The sequence below is a fragment of the Mustela nivalis genome (genome assembly GCF_964662115.1).
Source record: "Mustela nivalis genome assembly, chromosome: 3".
Classification (NCBI taxonomy): domain Eukaryota; kingdom Metazoa; phylum Chordata; class Mammalia; order Carnivora; family Mustelidae; genus Mustela; species Mustela nivalis.
This window is the reverse complement of record NC_139022.1, coordinates 151,384,979-151,412,648: the sequence shown is the minus strand read 5'-3', so window position 1 is coordinate 151,412,648 and position 27,670 is coordinate 151,384,979. Positions and strand designations below refer to the sequence as shown.

The 27,670-nt window shown below is 35.6% G+C and overlaps 1 protein-coding gene across 1 annotated transcript in view; it reads right to left on the bottom strand.

Moving 5' to 3' along the window:
• NUP155 (nucleoporin 155) overlaps nt 1-27,670 on the bottom strand; it is a 66,647-nt gene that overhangs the window by 31,800 nt on the left and 7,177 nt on the right. Inside the window, exons 4-20 of the mRNA XM_082724394.1 lie at nt 26,204-26,274; nt 20,690-20,782; nt 19,747-19,913; nt 19,211-19,316; nt 18,368-18,441; nt 17,739-17,830; nt 15,912-16,009; nt 15,269-15,421; nt 14,230-14,330; nt 11,224-11,394; nt 9,568-9,678; nt 8,172-8,266; nt 7,347-7,435; nt 6,395-6,457; nt 5,721-5,868; nt 4,317-4,383; nt 2,794-2,909 (exon numbers count right to left, since the gene is read on the bottom strand). Of these exons, the coding sequence (XP_082580520.1) occupies nt 2,794-2,909; nt 4,317-4,383; nt 5,721-5,868; nt 6,395-6,457; nt 7,347-7,435; nt 8,172-8,266; nt 9,568-9,678; nt 11,224-11,394; nt 14,230-14,330; nt 15,269-15,421; nt 15,912-16,009; nt 17,739-17,830; nt 18,368-18,441; nt 19,211-19,316; nt 19,747-19,913; nt 20,690-20,782; nt 26,204-26,274 (1,815 nt within the window). The remainder of the gene's footprint in view (nt 1-2,793; nt 2,910-4,316; nt 4,384-5,720; nt 5,869-6,394; nt 6,458-7,346; nt 7,436-8,171; nt 8,267-9,567; nt 9,679-11,223; nt 11,395-14,229; nt 14,331-15,268; nt 15,422-15,911; nt 16,010-17,738; nt 17,831-18,367; nt 18,442-19,210; nt 19,317-19,746; nt 19,914-20,689; nt 20,783-26,203; nt 26,275-27,670) is intronic.

The following is a 27,670-nucleotide window of genomic DNA, read 5'->3' as shown; positions in this document are numbered from 1 at the left end:
ACAGAGATATGTATTTTTCAGAATTTAAAACTAACTACTAGAGAAAGAAAATCACGTATAAAACTTCTAAATCTGTGTTTGGGGTAGGAAGAAGTCTGATCAATCTAGTAAAATAAGGGAATGGGGAAGGAAAGAAAAACAAACAAAACATACAACAAAAGGCAAAATTCAGGATGGTGAGAATAAGATCAAACATTAAATTAAAGTGAAACATGGGTAGAGGTTAAACCATCTTATGAAAAGATAAAGACTCTTAAACTATGTTAACAAAAGAAGGGAGAAATCAATTTATATGTTAAGATATATTTTATAGAGTGTTCCAAAGGCTCAAAATAAAGAAAGCTGGTATAACTTTCTCAGGAGACAATACTACATATCAACTTTTTTCTTTTTAATGTTAGTCCTTTAAAAAAAAAAAAAAAAAAAAAAAAAAGATTTTATTTATTTATTTATTTGTCAGAGAGAGAGAGAGAGAGAGAGCGAGCGCATAGACAGGCAGAGGCAGAGACAGAAGCAGGCTCCCTGCCCAGCAAGGAGCCTGATGCAGGGCTCAATCCCAGGACCCTGAGATCATAACCTGAGCTGAAGGCAGAGGCTTAACCCACTGAGACACCCAGGTACCCCTACATATCAACATTTTAAAAAAAGTCCTTACACCCAATAATTTTATTTCTCAAGAAATTCATTGAAGATTACTGAACAAGTACACAAACATGTATAAAGAGGAGTAACCACTGCACCTTGTTTATAACATGAAAAACAGAAACACTACAATTATTAGTAGAGTTATACATTAAATGTTTGCGCATAAATAATGGCAAAATATGCAGCCAATATACAAATTATTTATTCCACTGATTTGGAAAGTTCTAAACTACATAGTGAGTATATACAATAGATACAGTATATATAGTATATAATACAATGAGTGTATACAATGTTTCATAAAAGCATGCCTATTTAGATTCTATTTGCAGTTTTTAAAAAATTTTTCTTAATTATTATTATTATCCTTTTTTTTTAAAAATTTTATTTGACAGAGAAGAAGAGACAGCTAGAAAGGGAATACAAGTGGGGAGTGGGAGGGGGAGAAGCAGGCTTCCTGCTGAGCCAGGAGCCTGATGCGGGGCTTGATCCCAGGATCCTGGATCATGACCTGAGCTGAAGGCAGATGCTCAACAACTGAGCCACTCAGATGCCCCTATATCTTTTTTTTTTAAGGGAGAAGACCTAAGGTTCGAGCAGCAGGAGAATGATACAACGTTGAATATGATGTCACAGAATAGTCCCTCTGTCCCACTGAGTGACAGCTGCAACTGGCACAGTCACAGGGCAAGGATGCAATCAAGGATTTTCTTTCAGCAGCAACTACCAAATCTTGGCCCCAGGGTTTGTCAGGGGAGGACCTATGAAAGTGTCTATTCGCAGTTTTAAATAAATACCTTTATATGTTTCATATAGTTTATACTCTTATATTTCAGATCATAAATTTTCTGGTCAGTAAAGTGAAATCTTTACAAAAAGCCCGTATTATTTCTATAATAAATTTTTTTTTTTATCCTAAGTGTACCCCCACACAAAAACTCTATAAGGTATGTTCACATCAGCATTTTTCATAGCAACCAAAAAGCTAACATAATCCAAATGAGCATCACCTGATGAACTGAAAAATGAAACAAAGTACAATACACATTAAAACACGTGAAACTTGAAAATATGCTCAAAGAAGCCAGAAACAAAAGGCCACATTTCCATTTACATAGAAGATCCAGAATATGGCAGGTCCACAGACACAGACAGATCAGTGGTTGCTAGGGACAGGTAATGGGGAGTGCTATGGACTGTTTGTGTCCCACTGTATTTCAATATTGAAGTCCCAATTCCCAGAGTGATGGTATTAGGAGGTGGTAACTCTGGGAGGTAATTAGGTTTAGATCGGCTGATAAGAGTGAAGCCCCCACAATGAGATTAATAGCCTTATAAGAGACCAGAGAGCTTGTCACTTAGTTTTCTCTCTGCCATGTTAGGACACAGAAAGAAAGCAGCTGCCTATAAATGAGGAAGAGGGTCCTCACCAGAACCCAACCTGCTAGCACCCTGATCTCAGACTTCCAGCATCTAGAACTGTGAGAAATAAACGTTTATTGGTTTTTTTTTTTTTAAGATTTTATTTATTTACTTGAGAGAGAGACAGTGAGAGAGAGCATGAACGAGGAGAAGGTCAGAGGGAGAAGCAGACTCCCCATGGAGCTGGGAGTCCGATGCGGGACTCGATCCCGGGACTCCAGGATCATGACCTGAGCTGAAGGCAGTCGTCCAACCAACTGAGCCACCCAGGAGTCCCTTTTTTTTTTTTTTTAAAGATTTTATTTATTTATTTGATAGAGATCACAAGTAGGCAGAGAGGCAGGCAGAGAGAGAGGGGGAAAGCAGGCTCCCCGCTGAGCAGAGAGCCCGATGCATTGCTCCATCCCAGGATCCTGAGATCATGACCTGAGCCGAAGGCAGAGGCCTAAACCACTGAGCCACCCAGGCGCCCCTAAACGTTTATTGTTTAAGCCATTCTATGGTATTATTGCTACTGTGGACTGAAAGAGGGAGTAATTGCTAATGAGTAAAGGGTTTCTTTTTGGCATGATGAAAATATGCTGGAATTAGTGGTGATAATAGCATCAACTTATAAATATACTAAAAAACACTGAACTAAAATTTTAAAGGATGAATTTTATAACAAGAATTCTATCTCAGAGAGAAAAAGGAAAAAATAGGCAAATAAATCTTATTTATTCTTACTTTGGATTTCCTAAGGGTCCTCCTGCAAATTGGGAGTTTCTGTCTAGAAACTCTTGCAAACCTTTTAGTTCTTGCAGCACTGACTCCAACAGTTGGGAGGGAACACTACTTTCAATCTGTAAGAAAAAAAGTATTTTCAAAAGCTTTAAAACACTTGAAAAATTGTATATGTAAAAAACATACTTTATAATTGAATGTCAAGTTTCAATTTTTAAGTTTCCTATCTTCATTATAGTAATCATTTATGCTTGTGACCAGAATAAAGGGCTAGATACCCACATACCTCCCGTCCCGCTCTGTTTTGTTTTAGGTATAAATGACATACAGTAATTGATAACTTTTTATGTTTTAATACAGTCATCACCCAATCCACAATATAGAATATTTCCAACACCCAAGAAGTTCCCTAATGCTCCTTTCTAGTCACTAGTCATTCCATCTACCAGGTAGCCACTTTTTTTTTTTTTTTAAAGATTTTATTTATTTGACACACAGAGAGAGAAATCACAAGTAGGCAGAGAGGCAGGGAGAGAGAGAGGGGGAAGCAGGCTTTCCGCTGAGGAGAGAGAGCCTGATGTGGGGATCGATCCCAGGACCCTGAGATCATGAACTGAGCCGAAGGCAGAGGCTTAACCCACTGAGGCACCCAGGTACCCAGTAGCCACTTTTCTTATTGTCACCAACAGTTAGTTCTTGAACTTCATATAAATGGAATCATATACTATGTTAAATAAATACATTCTTCTCCTTAGAAATGTGAACTTTAAAAAGTATCAGAATTGAAAAAATATTTGGTATCTTTCAGATTTAAAAAGAAAAAAATTTAAATTGCATTCATATCTCATGTTGAAAAATTTTTACTACCTGAACTTATGATAATACAAAGTTTTATAGGATCTATTCTTTTTTCTTTTTAGAGATTTTATTTATTGATTTGAGAGAGCACGAGTGAGAGTGAGAACAAGAGAGATGAGCAGGAGGAATAGGGAGAAGTAGGATCCCTGCCGAGCAGGGAACCTGAAGTGTGGCTCCATCCCAGGGCTCTGGGATCATGACCTGTACCAAAGCCACACCTTAACAGACAGAGCCACGCAGGCGCCCCTACAGGATCTATTCTTACAGCACTCCAGAAAGTATACTAATGCATGGAAATTAGTAGTGGGTTCCTGGAGCTCGGGAGCATATAAGCAAAACACTAAATAATGGCTCTGAGTAATATTAAGTATTAAAACTTATTCTGTTTAACACTCACAACAACCTTAAGAAGAGGTCTTACTGTTCTCTTCTTATAGTGAGGTATCAGACTAAAATATTAAGAAAATGACTCATCATTTATGTAAGTGACAGAGCTGGGACTTCACCCAGGGCAAGGAGAGTTTATCGGACATGTACACAAACCTGTACATAAAGAATAACCACTGCATCTTGTTTATAACACCAAGAAATGTGAAATAATCTATTAATACAATTAAATCATAAACTGGTTACACACAGCAATGAAATGCATTATACAGTACACTTACTGCAGTGATTTCTCTGTTGCCACTCTTGAATACTCTCTCCACAACTAAACTAGCATCCCAGATATTTCTGAAATAAAAAATGTTTTAATAATTATGCTGTGCAAACAAAAACCAAATACACTATGTAGTAAATTCCTCTGTGTGTTTGTCAAAGTACGGCAATGATTTAACACTTGACAAAGTTATCCAAAAGAATGGAAAACAAGATTTCGAAACCTGATTTATCTAAGTTATTTCACCTAATGAAATACTGCTAGAGAAAAATCAAAAGACTATGGGCAATGAATTGTAAACAAGCATGTTGCACTGTTTCACATTTTAAGCAAATGATTCTAATGAAAGCATCCATTTCAAATCTAAAACAAATATATAACAGACAGGATAATTAGCTAGATGATATGGTAGACTAATGCAAAAATGGCTGTAATTCTTTGTCCCTCCTTATACTTATCCTTTTTACAAGATGACTTTGATCTGTCTCTCATAATGAGTGTATTTCCCATTTTTGACTGGATTCTATTTTTTTTTTTTGTAAGATTTTATTTATTTGACAGAGAGAGAAATCACAAGTAGGCAGAGAGGCAGGCAGAGAGAGAGAGAGGGGAGGAAGCAGGCTCCCTGCAGAGCAGAAAGCCCGACGTGGGCCTCAATCCCAGGACCCCGGGATCATGATCTGAGCTGAAGGCAGAGGCTTTAACCCACTGAGCCACCCAGGCGCTCCTGGATTCTATTTTTGAATCTGGGTTGGCATGGAGATGTTTCCCTGGTCCAGTGAATGAGGTTAAAATGATGGTAAGCCAACTCTAAACTTAGGTAGGCATCAAGAGGCTTTGCAAATGTCTACCCCTGTCTCACCTTGCCATCACCAAATGAATAGTAATCCTTAGCTAACCTGCCAGGGGATGACAGAGCATATGAAAACAACCCAACTGCCTCAGCAGAGACCATTCTAGACCAGCATACAAACATGACCCTAAATATGTGAGAATCCAGCCAAAATTGACAGAACTCTCTTCAACCTGACAGCTGAATGTATATAAATGAGTGAGTCTAGCTCAGTCAAACCAGAACTGCCGACTTGCAGATACACTTCACTAAGTTAATGAGGTGGTTTGTAACACTGTATGTTAATATGTATGTGTATGCATATATATAAAACACAACACCACATATAGATGGTTAGATGATTTAAAAAAAAGCTAAACAATCACAGATTGTTTAGAAAATAGAAAACAATCATATTAATAAACAAGTGAGCTAAAACAACTATAAGTAAAATTTAACGGGAATAAATGATGTCCCAAATTTTTTTTTTTTTTTGATGTCCCAAATTTAGTTAAAAATATTCAACTACACAAAACAAGACAAGGTAAGCAACAGTTGGTTATTCCATGCAAAACTTACCCCATGATTCGAGAAAAGTAAATGCAAATACCATTGTGTTTTCCAGAGTACACAATCTCTGGTGCAGCCATACAACTCATACTTGCAGCCTGAGTTGCTGGGTTTCCTGAGATACACACTGGGGTTGACATGGCAGGAGGATGTACACCTTGTACACAATGTAAGAAAGACAAATCGTTAAATTTAACCTTAAACATTCACCATCCACAATAACCAAAACCTCTTTATCTAGGCCTAAAGGCAAGAAAATTTACAAAAATACTGGAATAATCAGATACTGAATTTGGTTTTTCCTAATAAGAAGACACTCAGATTGGACGGATGCTCCCAGGTAGGTTTTCAAGTGTCGGCATGCAGGATAAAAGGCAAGAAAACTTCTGGTCACCCCTCCTTAACATCGGGTATCAGAGAGCTAATCATACAGATTTCATGGCTAAAACTTGAATCCTGGTACCCAAATAAGGAGCTTTCAGGAATACTACTACAAGTGTTCCTATGCAAAGGCACTCATGGCCAAATGTCAATACTTGTTTGGATGTAACTTCTATTCAATTACATTATTTGCAAGAGACTAGGGCAGGTTAGTATTTCTCTCACTAAGCTTTAAGGAAAATAGTGTTAGCTCTTCAAAAAGACTAGTAGTAGTAGCAGTATAAAACAAAGAAAAGAGGTACCTTGAGATGGTGTTCCCAAAAATGATGGATTTGGGTATGGACTACTACTAGGAATAGGAGAACCTAAAAAGAAAAAAAATCAACATTTATAAAATAACCTCTAAATCTTTTAAATTTGATTAAATTAGGCAGAGAAGCTGTTTCTAAGCATGAGTGAGGAGTGGCACCATCTGTGAAATATTTATTTATTTATTTTTAAGGATTTTATTTATTTATTTGACCGAGAGAGACACAGCGAGAGAGGGGACACAAGCAGGAGGAGCAGGAGGGAGAAGCAGGATCCCCCTGAGGAGGGAGCCTGATGCGGGGCTCAATCCCAGGTCCCTGGGATCATAACCTGAACTGAAGGCAGACGCTTAGTAACTGAACCACCCAGGTGCCCCCATGAAATATTTAAGATTTAGGGACTCCACTCATTTCCCAGGAACTTTTTAACAATTACCACTTTGGAAAACACTGAGGTAGAATTTTACTTATTATTTAATCATTCACCTCCTTCCTTTTGGATAAATAACGAATGAGTTCTGTAAATACTAATAGTTACATGTTACTTTGTTCTCTAACATAAAGAACTCAGTATACCATCACTTTTAAGAGTTAGCATCTATAGGGGCGCCTGGGTGGCTCAGTGGTTTAAGCCTCTGCCTTCAGCTTGGGTCATGATCTCAGGGTCCTGGGATCGAGCCCCACATTGGGGTCTCTGCTCAGCAGGGAGCCTGCTTCCCCCTCTCTCTCTGTCCGCCTCTCTGCCTACTTGTGATCTCTCTCTGTCTATCAAATAAATAAATATCTTTAAAAAAAAAAAAAAAGTTAGCATCTATAGAATTATTCACCCAATAAAACAGTAGCAGTAAATAAAATATAATGAAAAGGTTTGTTCATGAAAATGTTCTACATAGTTTCAAAAATTCAAACTATTAGAAATAGTCTCATTTCAGTATTTTGTACTCACTAGAGTAGACAGGAGACCCCAAGATGGGACCAACATTACTTGGAGCAGGAAGAGTGGTTGGAAATCTCATCTGTGCTTCACCACCGTACCTGTTTTTATGACAAAGGAGGTTGAGTTTATTCAGTGAAATTATCCACCTTAAAAGCTGGAATTGTTCCAAATCCTGCTAGCTCCCAAATAAATGCTTTAAACATTAGAGACTTTATGGTATTGTGTTTACAGTGCTTGCATCTATAAGTATAGATACAACATTTACTTAAACATTGTTGACTTGAATCTCCACCAGAAAGAATTATAATACTCTAGCAGTTTCTAAGAAGGGTTAGCAAAGCACAGAATCTACTTAAGAGTGTATGGCTTTGTAATTTTCATACCAAATGTGGTTAGACAGCACTTGAAAAACTGTTTTAAACAAATCATGTTTCAAATTCTTACATGCAGCTATTTTCCAAATAAAAATATTGTTTTGATACCAAGTTTCCTTGAAGTGATTCAGAATCCCTCAATGCCACTGATACAAATAAAGCAGAATTTGTATAGTTTTTTAGGAAGTAAAAAAGATATGGTAACTGAAGTAGAAAGAGGTGTAAAAAAAAGATTAGACAGAAGAAATTGGAGAACAGAACCGAGAGCAAGGGAAACAATTCATACATTGTGCTAATCTACCTACTTCTATTAGTATTATAGTCTTTCCAGATTTCAGTCTTACAAAAAGATTTTAGTATCTTGCTTATATAGTTCTTCAACTGTTTGGTAAGCCCTTAAACTATCACACTGACCAAAGCAATCATTAAAAAAAGTGGCCGAGAACAAAACCTGACATACCTGAAGAAAGCCCGAGTGGCCCATGCAGATACTTCTCTATCACAGGCAGCAGTAGAACAAGCAAGAATAAGGCAGGTTGCACAAGCCTGGTCTTCCTGTTAAAAAAAAAAAAAAAAGTTTTCTTCCCTTTAATTAAACAGAAACATTTAAAAGGTTTTGGTTATTTTTGTATCCAGTGTTTCAGTTTGTGCCTAGCACAGAGTAGGTGCTCAGTATATATTTGCTAAGTGAATGAAATCAGTTGGTATGAAAAAGGAGAAAGTTTATCATAGGCACTATCCTTAAAGGATGCTTTTTCTTTTTATCTAGATTCTATTTTAGTTTGTAGTTTAGTCCCCCAATTTTTTTCCTCATAGTCTTTTTACCTTTACAAAAATAACAACAACAATATAGCTATTTATTAAGTAACTGTCATGTGCCAGGTACTATATTAAAAGTTAATTCTATAGTAAATATAATAACCACAGAAATTACTTTAGTTAAAATAATAGTTAATAAATAAAAAATTATTAATAAAGTTAATAAAATAAAAATAGTTAAGAATAACTATAATAAAAGTTAATTTTTATGTTAAAAATTAATTCCCACATCATACACTATTTTAATGCCTGTTTTAGACACGAAGTTCACAGTTCAGGTAATCACAGTTCACACAGAAGTTCACAGAATTCAGGTAATCTAATCTACCCTGGTGGCAGAGCTGGTAATTTGAATCTAATGTTTCTGTATTTAACTTTGATCTGATATTCTATTTTTTTTTAAAAGATTTTTATTTATTTATTTGACAGAGAGATGGAAAGAGAGCACAAGTAGGTAGAGAGAGAAAGGGAAAAGCAAGCTCTCTGCTGACCAGGGAGTCTGATGCAGGACTGGGATCAAGACTTGAGCTGAAGGCAGCCACTTAAGCATCTGAACAACCCTGGCACCTTGATCTAACAGTCTTGATCTTAAGCTTTCTGAGTTTTACCTTCTCAATTCTAGCAATGGCTCTGAAATACTAATGGCCTTATCACCATTGCCCCAAATTTTTTCATCAGCTCATTGGAAAATATAAAAAAAATTTAAAAATTAAAAAAAAAAAATTTGTCCACAAATATCCCTTTAGTAAAAATGCATTTATCATGTAACTTGAACATGAATCTCTTACTAGTATACTTTAATAAGAACTTATTAATAATAGCAAATAAAAATCTGAGTTTATTGTATAAGCTTTACTTATTAATACTGCTTCCAAATACTAGCATACACATAATGACCAACGTAAAGAAAGGAAGAGTGCTAAGATTACCTATTAATTACAGTATTTTGATCCTAACTTACATAAAATTCAGGCATTATTCTCATTGTTCTATTCTTTAAAATACCATAATATTTTTTAAAAAGTACAAATAATTACCTGATGTAATTTAAAGAATCTTTCGATCTCTTCTCCATCTCCACCCACATTACTCACAAGTAGATGCCTCAGTTGATCTACAGGTCTAAGTTTATGAAACATAAGACTTCCCTAAACAGTTAAAACAAAACAAAACAAAACACAACCATAAATAACAGATTTATCAGCATGGCTGGCATCAACCGATCCTCCTATCTTATCTAATAAAATCAATAAAACAAACAAAAAAACTCCTTCAATAATACAAAGAAAACTGGCCAAAAGAACATCTACATTTCAACTCCCAACCTATACTAGATCTATATATGCCTAAAGAAAATTTAATAAGAAAACACTGCTTTGTAACACACAAAACATATTCGCATTTGCTATTACCATGCATAAAACACAGGTTTATAAAACGTTTTATCTACAGAGCCAGAACCTTATTTTATTTTTTGGTGGAGGTCAGTGTTTTCTTATTAAATTTAGAAAGTTGTTATATAGGTTCAAGTAAATACTTACATTTAGAATATGATAAAAGCTGTCCCTCAAACCAGAGGATTAAAGTTAGATTATCCATTAATTATGTTGGTGTAAGTATGTCCATTTAGAAAAAACTGAAGCTGGAGATCCTTAATCATGTATCAGGATAAATTCCAAATAGATCAGAGATTTAAAGGACAAAAATAAAACTGTAATAGTACTAAAAGCAACTATGCGTGAATTTTTTTTTAAATAAACCCCCAGAATGAGGAAGTTTTTTCTTTTTTAACTACTTTTATAAATCTCAAAAAAAAAGAAATAAGAGAAAATGTTGACTACTTATATGCTTACCTCTATGGGGAAAATCTCAATAAACAAAATAAAATGAAACACCAGGAAAAATACAATACTAGAATTATAAAAAGTTTAATTAATAAAGAGCTTCTATCAATCAAAATGAAAAAGAGAACTTAGTAAAATAGGAACAGATAGTCCATAGAAAAATAAACACTTGTAAAGACTGTCCATCTTACTCTTAATAAAATGGTATATTATATTTGGACAGGATGTAAAGTAACAGGCACTCAATATTTATCGATAGTGAATGTATACATGGATCTATGAATACAGGGGAATTTGGCGAGAATGTTCTTTAATGATATGGAAAGATCTCTAAAATATATATTTGAGATATAAAAAACAAAATATAAAACAATGTATATAATACACTACCATTTATTTAGAAATATATTTCATTGTTTGTATATCTACACCTCTCGAAGGATACACAGATGCTGATGATATGGCTGTCTGTAGGAAAGGGACCTCAACTGGAAGGGAGATATTGCACTGTATACTCGTTATACCATTTGGATTTTAAATTCATCACTATTCCAAAATCAAATATTAAAAATGTTTTAATAAGTGAGTAGTATAAAAATAAACAGGTTATTTTGTTTTATGCTGCTGAACACTGGTACTAGAAATGCTACTTTAGAAAAAATGTAACACTTTATAAAACAGCAAGTTCTTTTCATTGCATTTTTGGTAGTTACAAACTATTCCTCAAGAATACTTGCAGGAGTAAACATTCCTAAAGTACTTAATGACACTATGAAGCAAATATAGCAGAACACTTAACATTAAACATCGCTTCTTTTTTGTCTCCACCTTAACAGAGTATGTACATACCTGTGCTGAGAGGAGAACAAATTTCTTTGGAGGCAACATGTGCTGCTGTACTACAACTGGTGAGTCAGTTATTGGAATATGATCCTTATTTAAGGGTGTAATTATTTTATCTACTTTCAATTCATCTATTGCAGAAAGAGCCCAGGAATGACCATCAACACGGGTTGTCATCTATGCAAAAGAAATAAACTTTTTATACCTGTTATTAAAGTTACATAAAGCAAATCTTCCAAAAAAGAAAAAAAAACATGTAGACCTAATTTCTAAGGAAAATCAGAATTTTACAAATAACACATGAATGTGAACATTCCTAAGTTTCTATTTAATGCTCTACAGTCTATTCCTTCAATTAAGCCAGCTTCTATGACAATAATCCTTCATAAAAGAAGGCAAAGGCAAAATTTTCTTAAGATAAACTGTGAATAGGGTTTATTAAAACTTTAATTCTTTCGATAACGAAAAACTGTATTTTACCATCTTTCCAGGATAGACTGGATAGGTTAATACTTACATTTTGCTGACGTTTAGATTTTTGTTTTCTTCTGAAGGTTCTGCTTTTTAAGCTATTTTTTAAAGTGTTTAAATTTATAAAAAATTTCAAGCATCTAAAAATGTTTCAAGCACAGTAACTATCCATATGCCTAATACGTAGATATAGTAATTGTTAGCATTTTGCCATACCTGCTTTCTCTAATATATAGATTCATATATATATATATATATATATATACATATAAATCTAATATACATATATTATCTACCTATATATATCTTTTAACTGAACCATTTGAATGTGCTGGATAACATATGTCACTGCCAAATACTTTTGCATGCATCTCCTAAAAATAAGAATGTTCTCTTATACAGCCACGATATTGTAACATTAAAGAATATTAACAATAATCTAATGTCCAACCAATATAGAATTTCGCGTTGTCCCAATATCTTTTATAGCTGTTATAGGCAGAATACAAGTTGCACGACATTTATATTTGGTAGTTATTTTTCTTTAAAAAAAAAAAAAGGCCATATTTGGGAACAATTCAAGTACTATACAAATGAAATGAGATGCTGTACAGCTTTAGCTAAAAAAATATTCATAGTTATCATTTATTGTTTCCTGTGTGCCAGGCAGTGTGTTGAATGCTTTATACATATGAACTCATTAAATCCTACAACAAACTCATAGAGGTAGGTTTTATTACAACTATAATAGACAAGGTAATTGAGAGCCAGAGACATACTAAATCCGTTGAGCCACAGTTTTAAGGAACTGGAGGCAAAATCCAAACCTGCATTCCCTAACAGTGTGCTCCCATCAGGACAGGGTTCGTATCTTATTGAGTTCTGAACCCTCGCAGTCTACCAGTAGACTCAGACCAGTGATAGACTATCAGACCAGTGATAGACAGAATGAGACTCATGATCAGCGCTCAGAGAAGTTTAAAGGAAAGAATTGAGAAAAGTGCTTCCTGCCTCCATACCTACCTACCACCTGCCCTTACCCCAGCTCCTTGGGCCATGTCAGAAACTTGTAAGAGTCTATTCAAACCACTCCCCCATCCCTAGGGATGGTTTCTACCTCCTCCCATCTATGTATCTCTTCCTGCTCCCCACAACAAAAAGGGCTTAAATTTGAGAATAACCAGAAGTAGTCAGCAGCACGTGAAAACAAAATACCTTTAAAGAGAGGATTCCAAAGGGAGTCTCAGACATTCATGCCCTAGTGGATGTTGGTCTATCTGGTTTGATCAGCATCCTCAAGGGGGCAGGCAGCATGGGCTATGCAAGGGCATTTAGAAGAAATAAATGGGGTGGAATAGGGGATACCGACAGTGGGAACCAGAGCCAGTCTTCCCTAGCCATATCCTTGGAGGTGCTGGACACTCCTTAGCTCCTTTTGTGCTGAGGGCTGAAATGAGCAGCCAAGGTATGAGACTGGTCTGGGATAGGCAGGGGCTGCACCCCTATCCAGCACCTGTACATCAATTTCATGGAATATGTGATAGTATCTGCTTTTAAAACACAATTATGTGTTTATATCTGTAGGGAAGAGAGATGAAAACAAGATGGGGATAATGTTGGTAATTGTCTAATGTGGGATTCACTTTATCACTCCTCTATTCTTTTGTATGTTCAAAAATTTCTATAATTAAGGGGCACTCTTAAATAAAATCTTTAGGCAGAACTATAAATTAAAGGCATCATTAAGATAAAATTCTAAGGGGTGCCTGGGTGGCCCAGTCAGTTAAGTGTCCAGCTCTTGATTTTGGCTCAGGTAATGTTCTCAGGGTGATGAGATGGACCCTTCATCAGGCTTGGCATTCAGCAGGGAGTCTGCTTGAAATTCTCTCTCCTTTTGCCACTTCCCCACCCCACATACATACACACTCTCTCTCTAAAATAAATAAAATATATTAAAAAAGACAAAATTCTTTTATTTATTTATTTTTTAAAAGACATTATGTATTCATTTGTCAGAAAGAGAGAGTGAGCGAGCACACAAGCAGGGGGTACAGTAGGTAGAAGGAGAAGCAGCTCCCCGGTGAGCAAGGAACCTGACACAGGACTTGATCCCAGGACCCTAGGATCATGACCTGAGCCAAAGGCAGATGCCCAACTGACTGAGCCACTCAGGCATTCCAAAAAAGATACAAATCTAATCATAACTGTAGTAGGTGACCTCAGAATTAAGTGACTAAAAACATATTTAAATGGCGACAAAAGTCATTTCAGAAAATTTATATGCATTTTCGGGTACATTATGAGAAAGATTCTAAAACAATTCCAATGTTTAAAGATATATTTAATGATTACCACAATGACTTCTGACCTCACAGAAGAAAAACGAAGAATTAATAGGATATACTTCTTTTCAATATGATTTCTAATCATATATGATTGCTCAACATAAATGTTATCACAACATAAAGATTCTTATAATTTTATTTTTTACTTAAAATAATAAATTACATAAAAAAATTTAAGATTCTCAGGATAACTTACCTGGGTTTCCATCATTGGCTTTTGGAAAGGAAATGTATCATGGTTGACACACCACAAGATGTCATTATCTTCATTTTCTGAAGCTGCCATCAGTAGAACGCCTAGAAGTTTAATACATAAAATCTTATTATATGATGCTAAATAACATGCATCCCTAATGATCTTAAAAATATTAACCACTAACATTAATATGTATAACATACATATATAACATGCATTGTTATAAGTAAACAAGTCACAAAATGAAAAAAAATTAATCCCTTGAAAGGAAATATAATCATTGATAGGATAGAATCAATTAAGTGTTCCAGATCTTATACTTCATTTCTTTCAAGTAAACACTTTTTCACATCTTAAAATTTCTGACATTAGGATATATTTTCCAATCAATGAGCTTATGAATTTAACTGACTTAAAAAAGTATACTTAGTACATTAAAAATGTGACTTTCAATCAGTGGTATCTAATATTCAATGAATAGAATTTCATGTACTGATCATCTCAATATATCATGAATAAAAATGATTAAGTTACTAGTGGAATGGCAGAGTAAACCATAAAAGTATCATCTTAGCAATATTAGTTGATTTTGAAATACACTCTCCTGTGCTCAATTTCAGCTCCTTCTGCTAACTTATTCCCTTTATATTGACTTTAGTGATATCAGCCTTAAGTCCACTGGATGGTTATAGGTGATATGGGCGTAATTAGTGTAAGAAATTAAAATATTCCAAATTTTACTGGAAAATTTATTATTATTATTTTCAAATTATTTATTTATTTATTTATTTGAGAGAGAGAGAGAGAGAGCATGAGAGGGGAGAAGGTCAGAGGGAGAAGCAGACTCCCCATGGAGCTGGGAGTCCGATGTGGGACTCGATCCCGGAACTCCGGGATCATGACCTGAGCTGAAGGCAGTCGCTTAACCAACTGAGCCACCCAGGCGCCCCTGGAAAATTTATTATTTTCAAATGGCTTAGATGACACTTTAACAATTTGGAAAATCCAATCTTAAATCTGAAAGGATAGCAGAACCTACCTTTACTGTAAAGAGCTTTATGTACTTTTGAAGGTTTTTCCACTGTTGAAGACGCTGAGAATCCAGGAGGTAAGCGGACATGAACCAGTGTCAATGTATTAGGTCGTGCTAATGGTTGTCTGAATGGACAAGTGCTGAAATATAACCTTACACCTGATGATGGGATAAAATTATACGTCAGTAACAGAAAATGAAAGACTTGAGGTACTTGTGCTACTGATGCAATTCCACAGTGAAATACAGACACCTGTTAAAAAGTCATAGAATCACTTTCCTGACTAATCTTAAATCACCACATGTAAAAACACCTGAAGTAGAGATCCAAGAAAATGTCACTTGGAATTGACAGGTGAATCAACGCATTTTAGCAGAAGAAATCTGCAACTAAAAGCCAGGAGAGCCCTTTTTCCTCTTCAGGCTCTGTTACAGAATATTAGCCACTTTACTGTTCTGGCTTAGTTTTTCATCTATAACATGAGGAGACAAAACCAAAATCTTCCAATTTTCAAAATCCTTAATTTTATGAATTATTAATATGGCTTGAAAATTGATACAGAAGTAAAATACATTCCTAATAAATTTCCAGATCTAAGGATCATCAAGTTCTAAACACAACAGCAGACATATAAATTAAACAACATACCTGCATGTGTGACTGCCAGTAACTGACAGTCCAGTGATTCAGAATTTTCAATCACTGCTATTTGAACAATTGGCTTAAAAACAGAACGATCTATGGTCCTACAAGAAAGGAAAAAAACTAAAGTCTAATATGCTAAAACAAGACTAACTTCTTAAAAAAATAATATAATAGCAGCAAGAACAGGCAAAAATCCCTGAATATGAGTTTACCTTGTTAGACATGACCCTTTTCTCAAAGATCATAAAAGTAGGCTAACTCCACTGGATAAATGGTTAATGAGGAATGGGGTGTCTCAGAGCATCAAAGTATCATTATAAAGATTAACACTAACTAAAAAGAAAGAAAAATGAAACTTTATTGTGGAGAAATCTGGTAAACAGCACCTTAACCAACTATTCTAATGGAAAAACTTGTGATTATGTGCCTACTGATGTAATGCTGCAAAGAGTTCACATCACCCATGTAATTAAAAAAAAAACCCCAAATTCAGAAATTGGGGTATTCCACAAGTAAGATTCTTGCTCTACCCCACCAAATGTGAGTATTTAGGGAAAAAAGAAAGACGATGAGACATCTGTTGTATATTAAGACAAATGACCAATGTAATTCATGGGCTCTGACTGAATCTGGGGAAGATTTTTGGGACTGTTAAGTAACGTTAATATGAACTGTACAACTATAAGATAATACTACAAAACTACTAAGGTTTCTTAGGTGTGGAATTGGTATTGTGCTTAATGGAGACTTAGGACATGGAACTTGAAGGATTTAAGGGTGAAAGTCATGTCTGCAACTTACTTTCAAATAGCTCATAAGAATGAAAGTGAGCAAATAAGGGAAAACAGTAACAACTGCTGAATTTGGATAATTTGATAGGGTGTTATCAGTTTTACCAAGGCTCTTCTAGTTTTTGTGTGGATTTGAAAACATTAAAAAAAAAAAAGTAAAGTTGGAGAAGAAAAGGAAATGCATTTAGATTGTCTGCCTTAAAAATTTTTTTTGTCACTGAAAACCTACGAAAGCACTGAATTTTTGCTAGGATAGGTGAACGCAGCAATGACCTAAGCACATAGAAAACTGAAGTTAAATATTTGAGGTCTTTGTTATGTAAAGAGAATTTCTGCAGCTGAGCTAAATTAGTTGTGATAAAATAAATCACAGCATACGGTGTCTGAAGATTTGGTTTGTAACTTGGGTACCATTACTTATCTAGGAGTCAGACATCAGACAAATCATAACATCCCTTAGTTTCAGTTTCCTCAAGAATACAATGTGAACACAATACAACTGTAAAGTTCTGTGTTCCCAAACTGCCCCTGTGTCAATTATCAGACCAACTAAACTCATACTACACAGGCCTGTTAAAAGGTTGAATGGGTGATTCCAGGGTCCTGGGATCAAGCCCTGCGTTGGACACCCTGCTTAGTAGAGAGTCTGCTTCTCCCTCCTTCTGCCCTCTCTCTCAAATAAACAAATAAGATAAATAATGGTTGGAGTAGTTACTAGTGGGAAACTTTCAGACATGTAGTTTCCTAGTGACAACTCCTGTAATTGCCTATACAGATCACCTAAAGCTTAAAAATCCAAGGAAAAGTCAAGCTGTACTTTACACTGTAAAAAAACCAGTCTGCCTTATGTTTCAAACCATCCTACATTAGAATTAACATAAGTCTTTCTATAGGAGCTGTTTCAAACATAACCTGTAGCGCCATCTTCAACATTTCTTACCCTTTAGAGATATTTTGAAGAGGAAATAATTTTAGTATGCTGCACATATATAGTATAATGATATACCTTGTACAAACAAAATGCCTAACAATTAATTACCTAGCAATGTTTCCAGCAGCAGAGACAATAGAATTCTGTGAAACTGAGGCAACTCTGCTCATTCCTTGTCCATCCTGGCCCAAATCATATACCTGTGAATAAAAAATTGTACCCACTTAAACATAACTATAACCCACATACTTAGAAAATAAACTTTTAGAAAAAATTGTATTAAATAGACTCTTCCTTTTTAGGGATCGTTTAATTTAGGCACTTTACACAGATATGGAAACATCAAAGGTCTGAAATTTCATAAAGAGAGGAGCCCTAAAAAGATTTTTTTAAAACTTAACATATAATGTATTATTTGCCCCAGGGGTACATGTCTGTGAATCATCAGGCTTACACATTTCACAGCACTCACCATAGCACATACCCTCCCCACTGTCCATAACCCCACCCCCCTACCTTACCTCCCCACCCCCCAGCAACCCTCAGTTTGTTTTGTGAGATTAAGAGTCTCTTATGGTTTGTCTCCCTCCTGAACTCATCTTGTTTCATTTTTTCCTTCCCTTAGAAAGTTCTTTAAAAAGCACACAGCTCATAGGAAAAGGTAAGAGTAACTGAATCTCTTCCTTAAAAATGGGAATGTTCTTACCCCCCTTATATAGTAGTGAATTAATACTTGCCTGTATTACTCCTTTCTCAGAACGTGTATATAAAATGTTTCTAGAATTATCAATTGCGATTTGAACAATAGGATCTAAAAATAAGACAAAGAAAAAAAACTCTAAAGATTAATGAATTAAACAGAGTAGCCATTTGTAACAAGTTTAAATTGGCTGAATTAGAACTTTGCATTTAGGGGCTTTCTCTTGCTTTGCAGGTAAGTCCTACGATATTTGCATGAGGATAAAGGTAGGAAGCATTTAAATCAGACAATATATGAAAAAAGTAGACATCAAATACTGTGACTAGATGAAGAGTCTTACAAATAAATAACTGTCTTCTTAATGAATTTTAAGCCAAATCAAAACCAAGGTCTAAATTATTTCTTCATTCAACATTTAATGAATGTCCACTATATGCTAGAAACATAGGGAATAATTACACTCAGTGCATTACTTCAAGAAACTTCCAATTTAGTTTAATAAATTATTATGTGAGGACACCTGGGTGGCTGAGTCGGTTGAGTGTCCGATTCTTGATTTCAGCATAGGTAACGATCTTGGGGTCATGGGACTGAGCCCACTGTCGGGGTCCATGCTCAACATGGATTCTGCTTATATCTTTTCCTTTGCTTTTCCCTCTGTTCCCCACACCCCCAACCTCTCCCTCTCTCTCTCAAATAATTTTTTTTTTAAAAAGGGAAGAATAAAAAGAAACCTTACGAATATATAAATATGTTATTTATTTGATAAGACATCATTTAGTAAGACAAACTTTCAGTTAAGAATGAGAATTTCTGAAGAAAATGTTAAGCCAACAATTTTAAAAAATTCTGTTTGCCAAATTTATTGTTTTCTACTTACCATCTTCTGAAAATGTGAATTGTAGCAATGAAGGAACAAGGAAAGAAAGTGTGCTCTTTGAGTGGTTTATTTTCCTACATCTTTGGCTAAACCAACCTGCTTCTGCCTTAAAAGGAAAAATTGAAAGAAGCAAGACTTGTAAATATAGATATATTTGTCATAGGAACTAACCGTATTCCCACATATACAAAAATCCTCAAATCTTAGCAAAGTACAAATAATTATAAATAAAGTGAGACATACTATCTGGAATAAGTATTGAGTTTAATCTTTTAATTAATAATAGAAAATGTAGTTAGCAATAATCAAATCACAGCTCTCAATGAAATCAGCTATTTCAAAACCTCATAGTACTATGTTAATGAACTCAAATTTTAGTTACCTTAAAAACTCTTTTATTTGAAAGTTTTAACTGTATGTTTGAATACTTTCCTTAAGAATATATTAATGTGCTTACATAATTAGAAAACAAAAGTACAGTCTATCCTTACTTTATCCAGAGGGAGGAAAAATATGTTTATAAATGCCAGACTTACTTGGTACGCTACTTCATATAAACAGCCATCTTTTCCAGCCAAGAAAATTCTGCCATTATCAGTGGAAGTTATTGTTAAAAGGTAAGTATTATCAGTGGGAAGAGAATATAATGGATCTGGAAGCAACTGCATTCCACCACACATACTGTCATTAAGAACACCAGAACCTATATTTTTTAAAGAAAGAATACAGGAATCAGCTTATCAGCTTTTTTAAAGGTTGAAACAATCACTGCATTATTTTCAGAACTGGGATTTTTACTGAATTCTTTTTGACACACCCCAAAATTTCTATAACATATCCTTTCAAATTATTATAAAAAGTCTGATAGACTTTATTCAAGTTATGTAAAACCTACAATATGTACATATATATTTTAAAAATACATAACATATGTTTTATATATATAACATCGTAAAACATCAATTGACAAACTATCCTAAATGATTAGATTTTGTGAAAGAACCCAAGGATTTGATAGTAATAATCACTAATTTGAGTCACTGAAATTCAACATTATTTCACTCAAAACAGATGCCAGAAAGCAAGAGAAACCACTGAATGTACTAATAATAAACTGAGGGCTTCTTATGTTAAAGGACAGAATAATATATATTTCAGTGTTCCTATGTTAAAACGTCCATTTGAAAAAAAGAAACAAACTGAAAGCATTACAGAAAAACTCCCTAGTGTCAATGATTTCTCTTCTACTACCCTTTTATATTGTACATTTAAAGAGCGCACACTGATATGATGAACGTATTCAAAATACCTTCTTGATGGAGCTGCTAAACCCAAAAGATATCATACCTATAGGGAAGTATTATTTTCCTATGAACAAATAGTCTGGAAAGTTAAGTTAGTGAAAAAAATCAGCTTTTAATTATATTAAATTGCCTAACATATTTTTATTTTAAAAAGACTACATGTGGTTTGCTATACCTGTTTGTAAATTAGCATAGCTAAGTCCAAGAATCACTATATCCACGGGGGTTGCCAAAACCAGGAGATGTCGTACATGAGGTTGAAAGATGCCTAAGATAAAGCAGACAGGGTTAAAGATTATTTCAAAAAAAATCCACTTCCACTATTTAAGCACTGATAGACTAATGGTTTTATCATTAAAATGAACTAGTGACTAAACAGTATATGAAAAATGTGTCTGGCTGCTTCAGCTGGTACAGTATGCAACTCTCGATCTTGGGGTCATGACTTTAAGCCCCATGTTAGGCATGGAGCCTACTAAAAAATAAATAAATAAATGAATAGAATATGAAAATTCTGAACTCACTTTAGTTTTGATGTTAAGGTATTACTACCTATGGTTATTTAAATAAGTAGTTAGTAATAAAAAAGAGCCATCTTAGAAAAGAAACACTTCAGTATTTAATCCAATTGAAATCAGTATTACATTATAAAATAGTTTATTGGGGCGCCTGGGTGGCTCAGTGGTTTGGGCTGCTGCCTTCGGCTTGGGTCATGATCTCAGTGTCCTGGGATCGAGCCCCGCATCGGGCTCTCTGCTCCGCAGGAAGCCTGCTTCCCTCTCTCTCTCTCTCTCTCTCTCTGCCTGCCTCTCTGCCTACTTGTGATCTCTGTCAAATAAATAAATAAAATCTTAAAAAAAAAAATAAAATAAAATAGTTTATTAAAATATAAAGCCTTGGGACGCCTGAGTTGCTCAATGGATTAAAGCCTCTGCCTTCGGCTCAGGTCATGATCCCAGGGTCCTGGGATCGAACCCCACATCGGACTCTCTGCTCAGCCAGGAGCCTGCTTCCTCCTCTCTCTGCCTGCTTCTCTGCCTACTTGTGATCTCTGTCAAATAAATAAATGAAATCTTTAAAAAATATATATATAAAGCCTTCTATTTGTATACTTTCACTCAGAGCAGTATAATTCACAGTACACCAAAGGTGGAAGCAACTCAAGCATCCACCAATAGAGGAATGAATAAACAAAATGTGGTGTGTGTATGTGTGTGTATACACACATACATACATATATGTGTATGTACACACACACACACAGATATATTATCCAGTCTCAAAAAAGAAGAAAATTCTGACAATACTACAACAGGAATGAATCTTAAGAACACTGTAAGTGAGAAGAGTCTGAGTGGCTCAGTCAGTTGAGCATCCTGGATTCTTGATTTTGGCTCAGGTCATGATCTCAGGGTGGTAAGGTCAAGTCCCACATTGGACTCAGTGCTCAGTCCAGAGTCTACCTGAGATACTCCCTCTCCCTTCCCCCGACATTTTCACTCTTGCACTCTCTCTCCCTCTAAAAATAATCAAAATCTTAAAAAAAAAAAAAAAAATAAGTGGGGCGCCTGGGTGGCTCAGTGGGTTAAAGTTTCGGCTCAGGTCATGATCTCAGGGTCCTGGGATCGAGGCCCAAATCAGGTTCTCTGCTCAGCGAGGAGACTGCTTCCCCCCCGAACCGCCTGCCTCTCTGTATAGTTGTGATCTCTGTCTGTCAAATAAATAAATAAAATCTTTAAAAAAAAGGAAAAAAATCCTAAGTGAAAAGTCACAAAGAGATAAATATAATTCCACTTTTATCAGGTACCTGGAGTAGTTAAATTCATGGAAACAGAAATGAGTTCATGCTAAATGAGTTTCCCAGGTGAATTTATATATCAAAACCAGATAATTTATAGTTTCAGAGGGGACATTACCAAGTACACAATTTTTTAAAATTAATTCACATGCTAAGGTACCGTTTAACTTTATTCTCTTTTTTAACATTAAAAAGTGTGCATTGGTATGTGATTCTATGTATAATTACTTAATACCATTTCATAATAATGTTATGCTATCCAAAAACAGTGTCTTACTGACAGTAATATAAGAAAATATATCTTATGATTATGGACATCTCTTCATGTGTATACCTTTGGCCTACTTAAGGGTATTAAACACCATGGAAAGTATGACAAAAACTTTTACTTTTACAGATGAACATCAAGGGGTATAAAAGACATTTAAAAAAAAAAAGATTTTGGGGGCGCCTGGGTGGCTCAGTGGATTAAGCCGCTGCCTTCAGCTCAGGTCATGATCTCAGTGTCCTGGGATCGAGCCCCGCATCGGGCTCTCCGCTCAGCAGGGAGCCTGCTTCCCCCTCTGTCTCTCTCTGCCTGCCTCTCTGCCTACTTGTGATCTCTCTCTCTGTCAAATAAAATAAATAAAAATCCTTAAAAAAAAATATTTTATTTATTTATTTGACAGAGATCACAAGTAGGCAGAGAGAGAGCACAGCGTGGGTGTGGGCGGCAGCGGGGTAGGGGGTGGTAGTGAGCAGGCTCCCTGCTGAGCAGAGAGCCCCATGCGGGGCTTGATCCTGGGAAGCCGGGATCATGACCTGAGCTCAAAGCAGACACTTAGTGACTGAGCCACCCAGGCGCCCCTGTCAGCTCTCACTTATCTAAAAAGTACATTTTATTAGAACTTTTTAGAAATTAACGTTAAGTTTTTTCGGTCTTTGGAACAGTCCAGTTTGGGCTTCTGAATGAAAAAATTTTAAAGTTTTGAAAAACTTTAATACTTGTGCACAAACATGAACACTTAGGGTCCCTTGGTAACACATCTGTTTTTGCCTTTTTTTGGTTTTTTTTTTTAAGATCTTATTATTTGAGAGATAGAATGAAAGAGAGAGAGAGAACACAAGTATGGGGACGGGCAGAGGGAGAAACAGATTCCCTGCTGATCAGGGAGCCCGACACGGGACACCATTCCAGGATCCTAGGATCACGACCTAAACTGAAGGCAGATGCTTAACTGACTGAGCCACCCAAGCGCCCCTGTTTTTGCTGCTTTGATGAAAAAAAAAAATTCAACAGAACCATAACCCACTGCTTTTTATTTTTATTTTTTTAAAAGATTTTAGAAAGGCATGCTTTGGCACCAAAAACTTGCCCAATGGAACCTTCAACTTCTAAGGCAACTTCAATGACAGTATGAATTGATGCCTTTTCAAAGATGTTGGTTCAGTAATATCAAAATATAAAGTTATCTTCTACTGAAAAGTCCACTGAATTTCCGGAACTAATTGAGTGAACTTGAGGTAGGAGGTTTACTGTTTTAGACAAGGAAAGACCATTCCAAAAATAACTTCCAGGAAGGAGTTTACACATGATTTGACTTTGGTGGTAGCCCTAGTTGGTCATACAGATGAGGTCAAATGACTCATAATCACTATAATAAATAATGTCCCAAAGCCGTAATTCAGCTAAGTTACCTCCCTGGAAGATGCAAATGAAGCTAGACAACACGTGACTCTTTCAATACATGGAAAATGCTTCCCTGAACTCAGAGAAGTGAGATAAACTCTTGTCAATTTCTCTGCAGACAAAAACCTGCAAATGCTAGAAAACACTGAAGAACTCTATGTTTTATTCAAACAATCATAAAATTGAAACATGTATTCATACTCTTCTTGCCAATGAAGCAAACTCTTGCCAAAGAGGTGAACTTAGAAAATAATGACTTTAAAAATAATATTTTCCTGGAATAGGCGAAATAAGATATGGACTTTGTTAGCTTTAACATTATGTTCAAGTTAGAATTTTCAGTGCTTATGGACAGCAATGTCAGAGTTGTTTTATAATCAAGGTGGCTCATTCTGTTAAGTGTCTGACTCTTGATATTGGCTCAAGTCATGACCTCACGGTAGTGAGATCCAGCCCCAGAGTCCAACTCTTTGCTGGGTATGGAGCCTGCTTAGGATTCTCTCTCCCTTAGCCCCTCTGCCCCTCCTTGCACACTCTCTCCCAAAAGAAGAAAGAATTGTTTCATTATCAAAGATCACAACTTCGTTGTCATATCAAAGACTCATCATAATTTTAATTTTGCACTGAAGTTTATATTTGCATAGAATAAAATTTTACTTTTTTTTTTTAAGATAGACAATTTATATTTATTAAAATACAGAGCAGGGATAGCCGTCCATTGTTACTATGAATAAACTTTAGACAGTAACTTTTCTTTAAAAAAAGATCTATTTATTTTGAGAGAGAGCACATTTGAGAATGAGCACATGTGAGCAAGCAGGGGACAGGAGCAGAGGGAGAGGGACAGTCTTAGGCACTCTGCACTGAGTGTGGAGCCCCATGCAGGGCTCAATCTCATAACCCTGAGATCATGACCTGAGCCAAAACCAAGAGTTGGATGCCTAACGGACTGCACCACCCAGGCGCCCCTGTGAATAAATTTTTTTTTTTTAAACTTTTAATGTAGAGGGGTGCCTGGGTGGCTCAGTGGGTTAAGCCGCTGCCTTCGGCTCAGGTCATGATCTCAGGGTCCTGGGATCGAGTCCCGCATCGGGCTCTCTGCTCGTCAGGGAGCCTGCTTCCCTCTCTCTCTCTGCCTGCCTCTCCGTCTACTTGTGATTTCTCTCTGTCAAATAAATAAATAAAATCTTTAAAAAAAAAAAACAAAACTTTTAATTTAGAAAAGAGAGATACATATCTCATGGTGAAGAATACCTTGAGGTTCTATGTTAAAGAAGTAAGTTTCCAGTGTAATCAAGTAAACAGTGTATAAGACTGCATGTTTGCACCATGTGAATATCATTTCAAAGCAGCTGTGACCTCAAAAGATTTTATTTAGGCCTTACAAACAATTTTGTGTACTATTTCCCATTGTAGGAAGATTTCTCATACATCAAAAAAAAAAATGTATAGTAAATTTAAATCAATCTATTACTATCATTAGCTCTGATAAAAAAATCTCGCACAATGAAGTTGACTCTTAAACAAAGCTTGCCACTTCTTTAAGACTTATTCTGAACTCTTTTCATTTCTATTGGCTATCAAGACTAAAAAAACACAGAGATAAAAATGGCTTTTACATTAAATTCAGTGACTGATAAAAATGTATAATGCGGGGGCGCCTGGGTGGCTCAGTGGGCTAAAGCCTCTGCCTTCGGCTCAGGTCATGATCCCAGGGTCCTGGGATCAAGCTCAGCAGGGAGCGTGCTTCCTCCTATCTCTCTGCCTGCTTCTCTCTCTGCCTACTTGTAATCTCTGTCTGTCAAATAAATAAATAAAATATTTTTTAAAAAATGTATAATGCAAAAAATTTAAGTAATTCAATGAGAGTAATAAAAAATAAGCAAAACAAAATTCAAAAATTATAATTTAACAATTTTATTTATTAAAAATAATTTTTTTAATGTAACCTCTATACATAAGATGGGGCTTGAACTCATGATCCTGATATCCAGAGTCACATGCTTTACCAACTGAGCCAGCCAGGTGTTCCAGTATAACAATTTAAAGACAAACTCACCTCTACTATTATGTGAATAAACTGTTAAATATTCCTAATCACTATACATATTTCTAATTAGAATTCAGACCAAACTTCAAAATTTCAACTATATTAAAATGTGCTGTTATTCAGTTCAATGTATATACATATGTAAAATATTCATTACATTTTTATTTCTTACCAGGTTTTGGTTTCACAAGTCCCACAGCAAGAATGGTCTCACTGAGTCCATCAAAATAGGCAAGGTCTCCTCTGTCAACATTTAAAGAAAAACACGTTACACATATAAAGAAAACAAAGTTTTATCTAAAATGTTCTTTAAGGGGCGCCTGGGTGGCTCAGTGGGTTAAGCCTCTGCCTTCGCTCAGGTCATGATCCCGGGGTCCTGGGATCGAGCCCCACATCGGGCTCTCTGCTCAGCGGGGAGCCTGCTTCTCTTCCTCTTTCTCTGCCTTCCTCTCTGCCTGCTTGTGATCTCTCTCTCTTGTCAAATGAATAAAAAAAAAAAAATCTTAAAAAAAACAAATGTTCTTTAAGACATCAGAATATAGTGAAAAATAAATCAGCAAACAAACTGTTTAAATTCCAAGATCTAGACACACAGGCGTATCTAAGGCTAATAAGCACAAACCAAGGAATGCTGCTTCCCATCCCAAACTTTCCCCCAACCAGGTTGCAAGGCTCAAGTAACAGCCATTCTACTGCTGGGGCAAGACCTCTTCAGAAAAATAAGTTTTTTTCTTAGGGGAAAGAATATAAGTTTGAGAGTAGAAGAGAAACATTGAGAAAAAATCTCCAGCATCCCACCTGTATCCTAAGTACAAATAATTCTACAGGAATTTGAAACTTATGGTCCACTAAAGGTGACTACAGCAATGACAAAACCAAACTCAGCTCAACTCTCCATTATAAAGGCTTAACCTGCTAGGCTTATTTCTAAGGATAAATACTATTTACTGCATTATCCACTATCCTACACATGATATCTAGCTTTCAAAAAACACATGAGACACAAAAAGCACAGGGAAAAAAAGCCTGTCAAGAAACAAAGTAATCAACAGAAATGGACTCAGCTATGATCCTGATGTCTGAACTACAGATGTAAAGTTAAAATAAATAAATCTGATTAATATTGTATAGGCGCTAATGGAAAAAGTGAACAATATAAACTAACAGATAAGGAATTTCAGCAGAGAGGTGAAAATTGCAAGAAATAACAAGTGAAAATGTTAGATATAAAAAGTACAGCACAGAGAAAGAGCATTTCGTAAGAACTTTTGAAGTAGACTTGACATAGCTAACAAAGGAATCTATGATCCTGAAGTTGGGTCAATAGAAATTGTCCAAACTGAAACAAAAAGAATAAAAAAAAAGGAATGAAACAAAAATAGAGCATCCAGGGGCGCCTGGGTGGCTTCGTGGCTCATGACCTGCCTTCGGCTCAGGTCATGATCTCAGGGTCCTGGGATCAAGTTCCGCATCAGGCTCTCTGCTCAGGAGGGAGCCTGCTTCCCTCTCTCTCTCTGCCTGTCTCTCCCTCCGTCTACTTGTGATCTCTCTGTCAAATAAATAAATAAAATCTTAAAAAAAAAAAAAAAAAAGAACAGAGCATTCAAAACCTGTTGAAGAACATCAAAAAAATCTAACA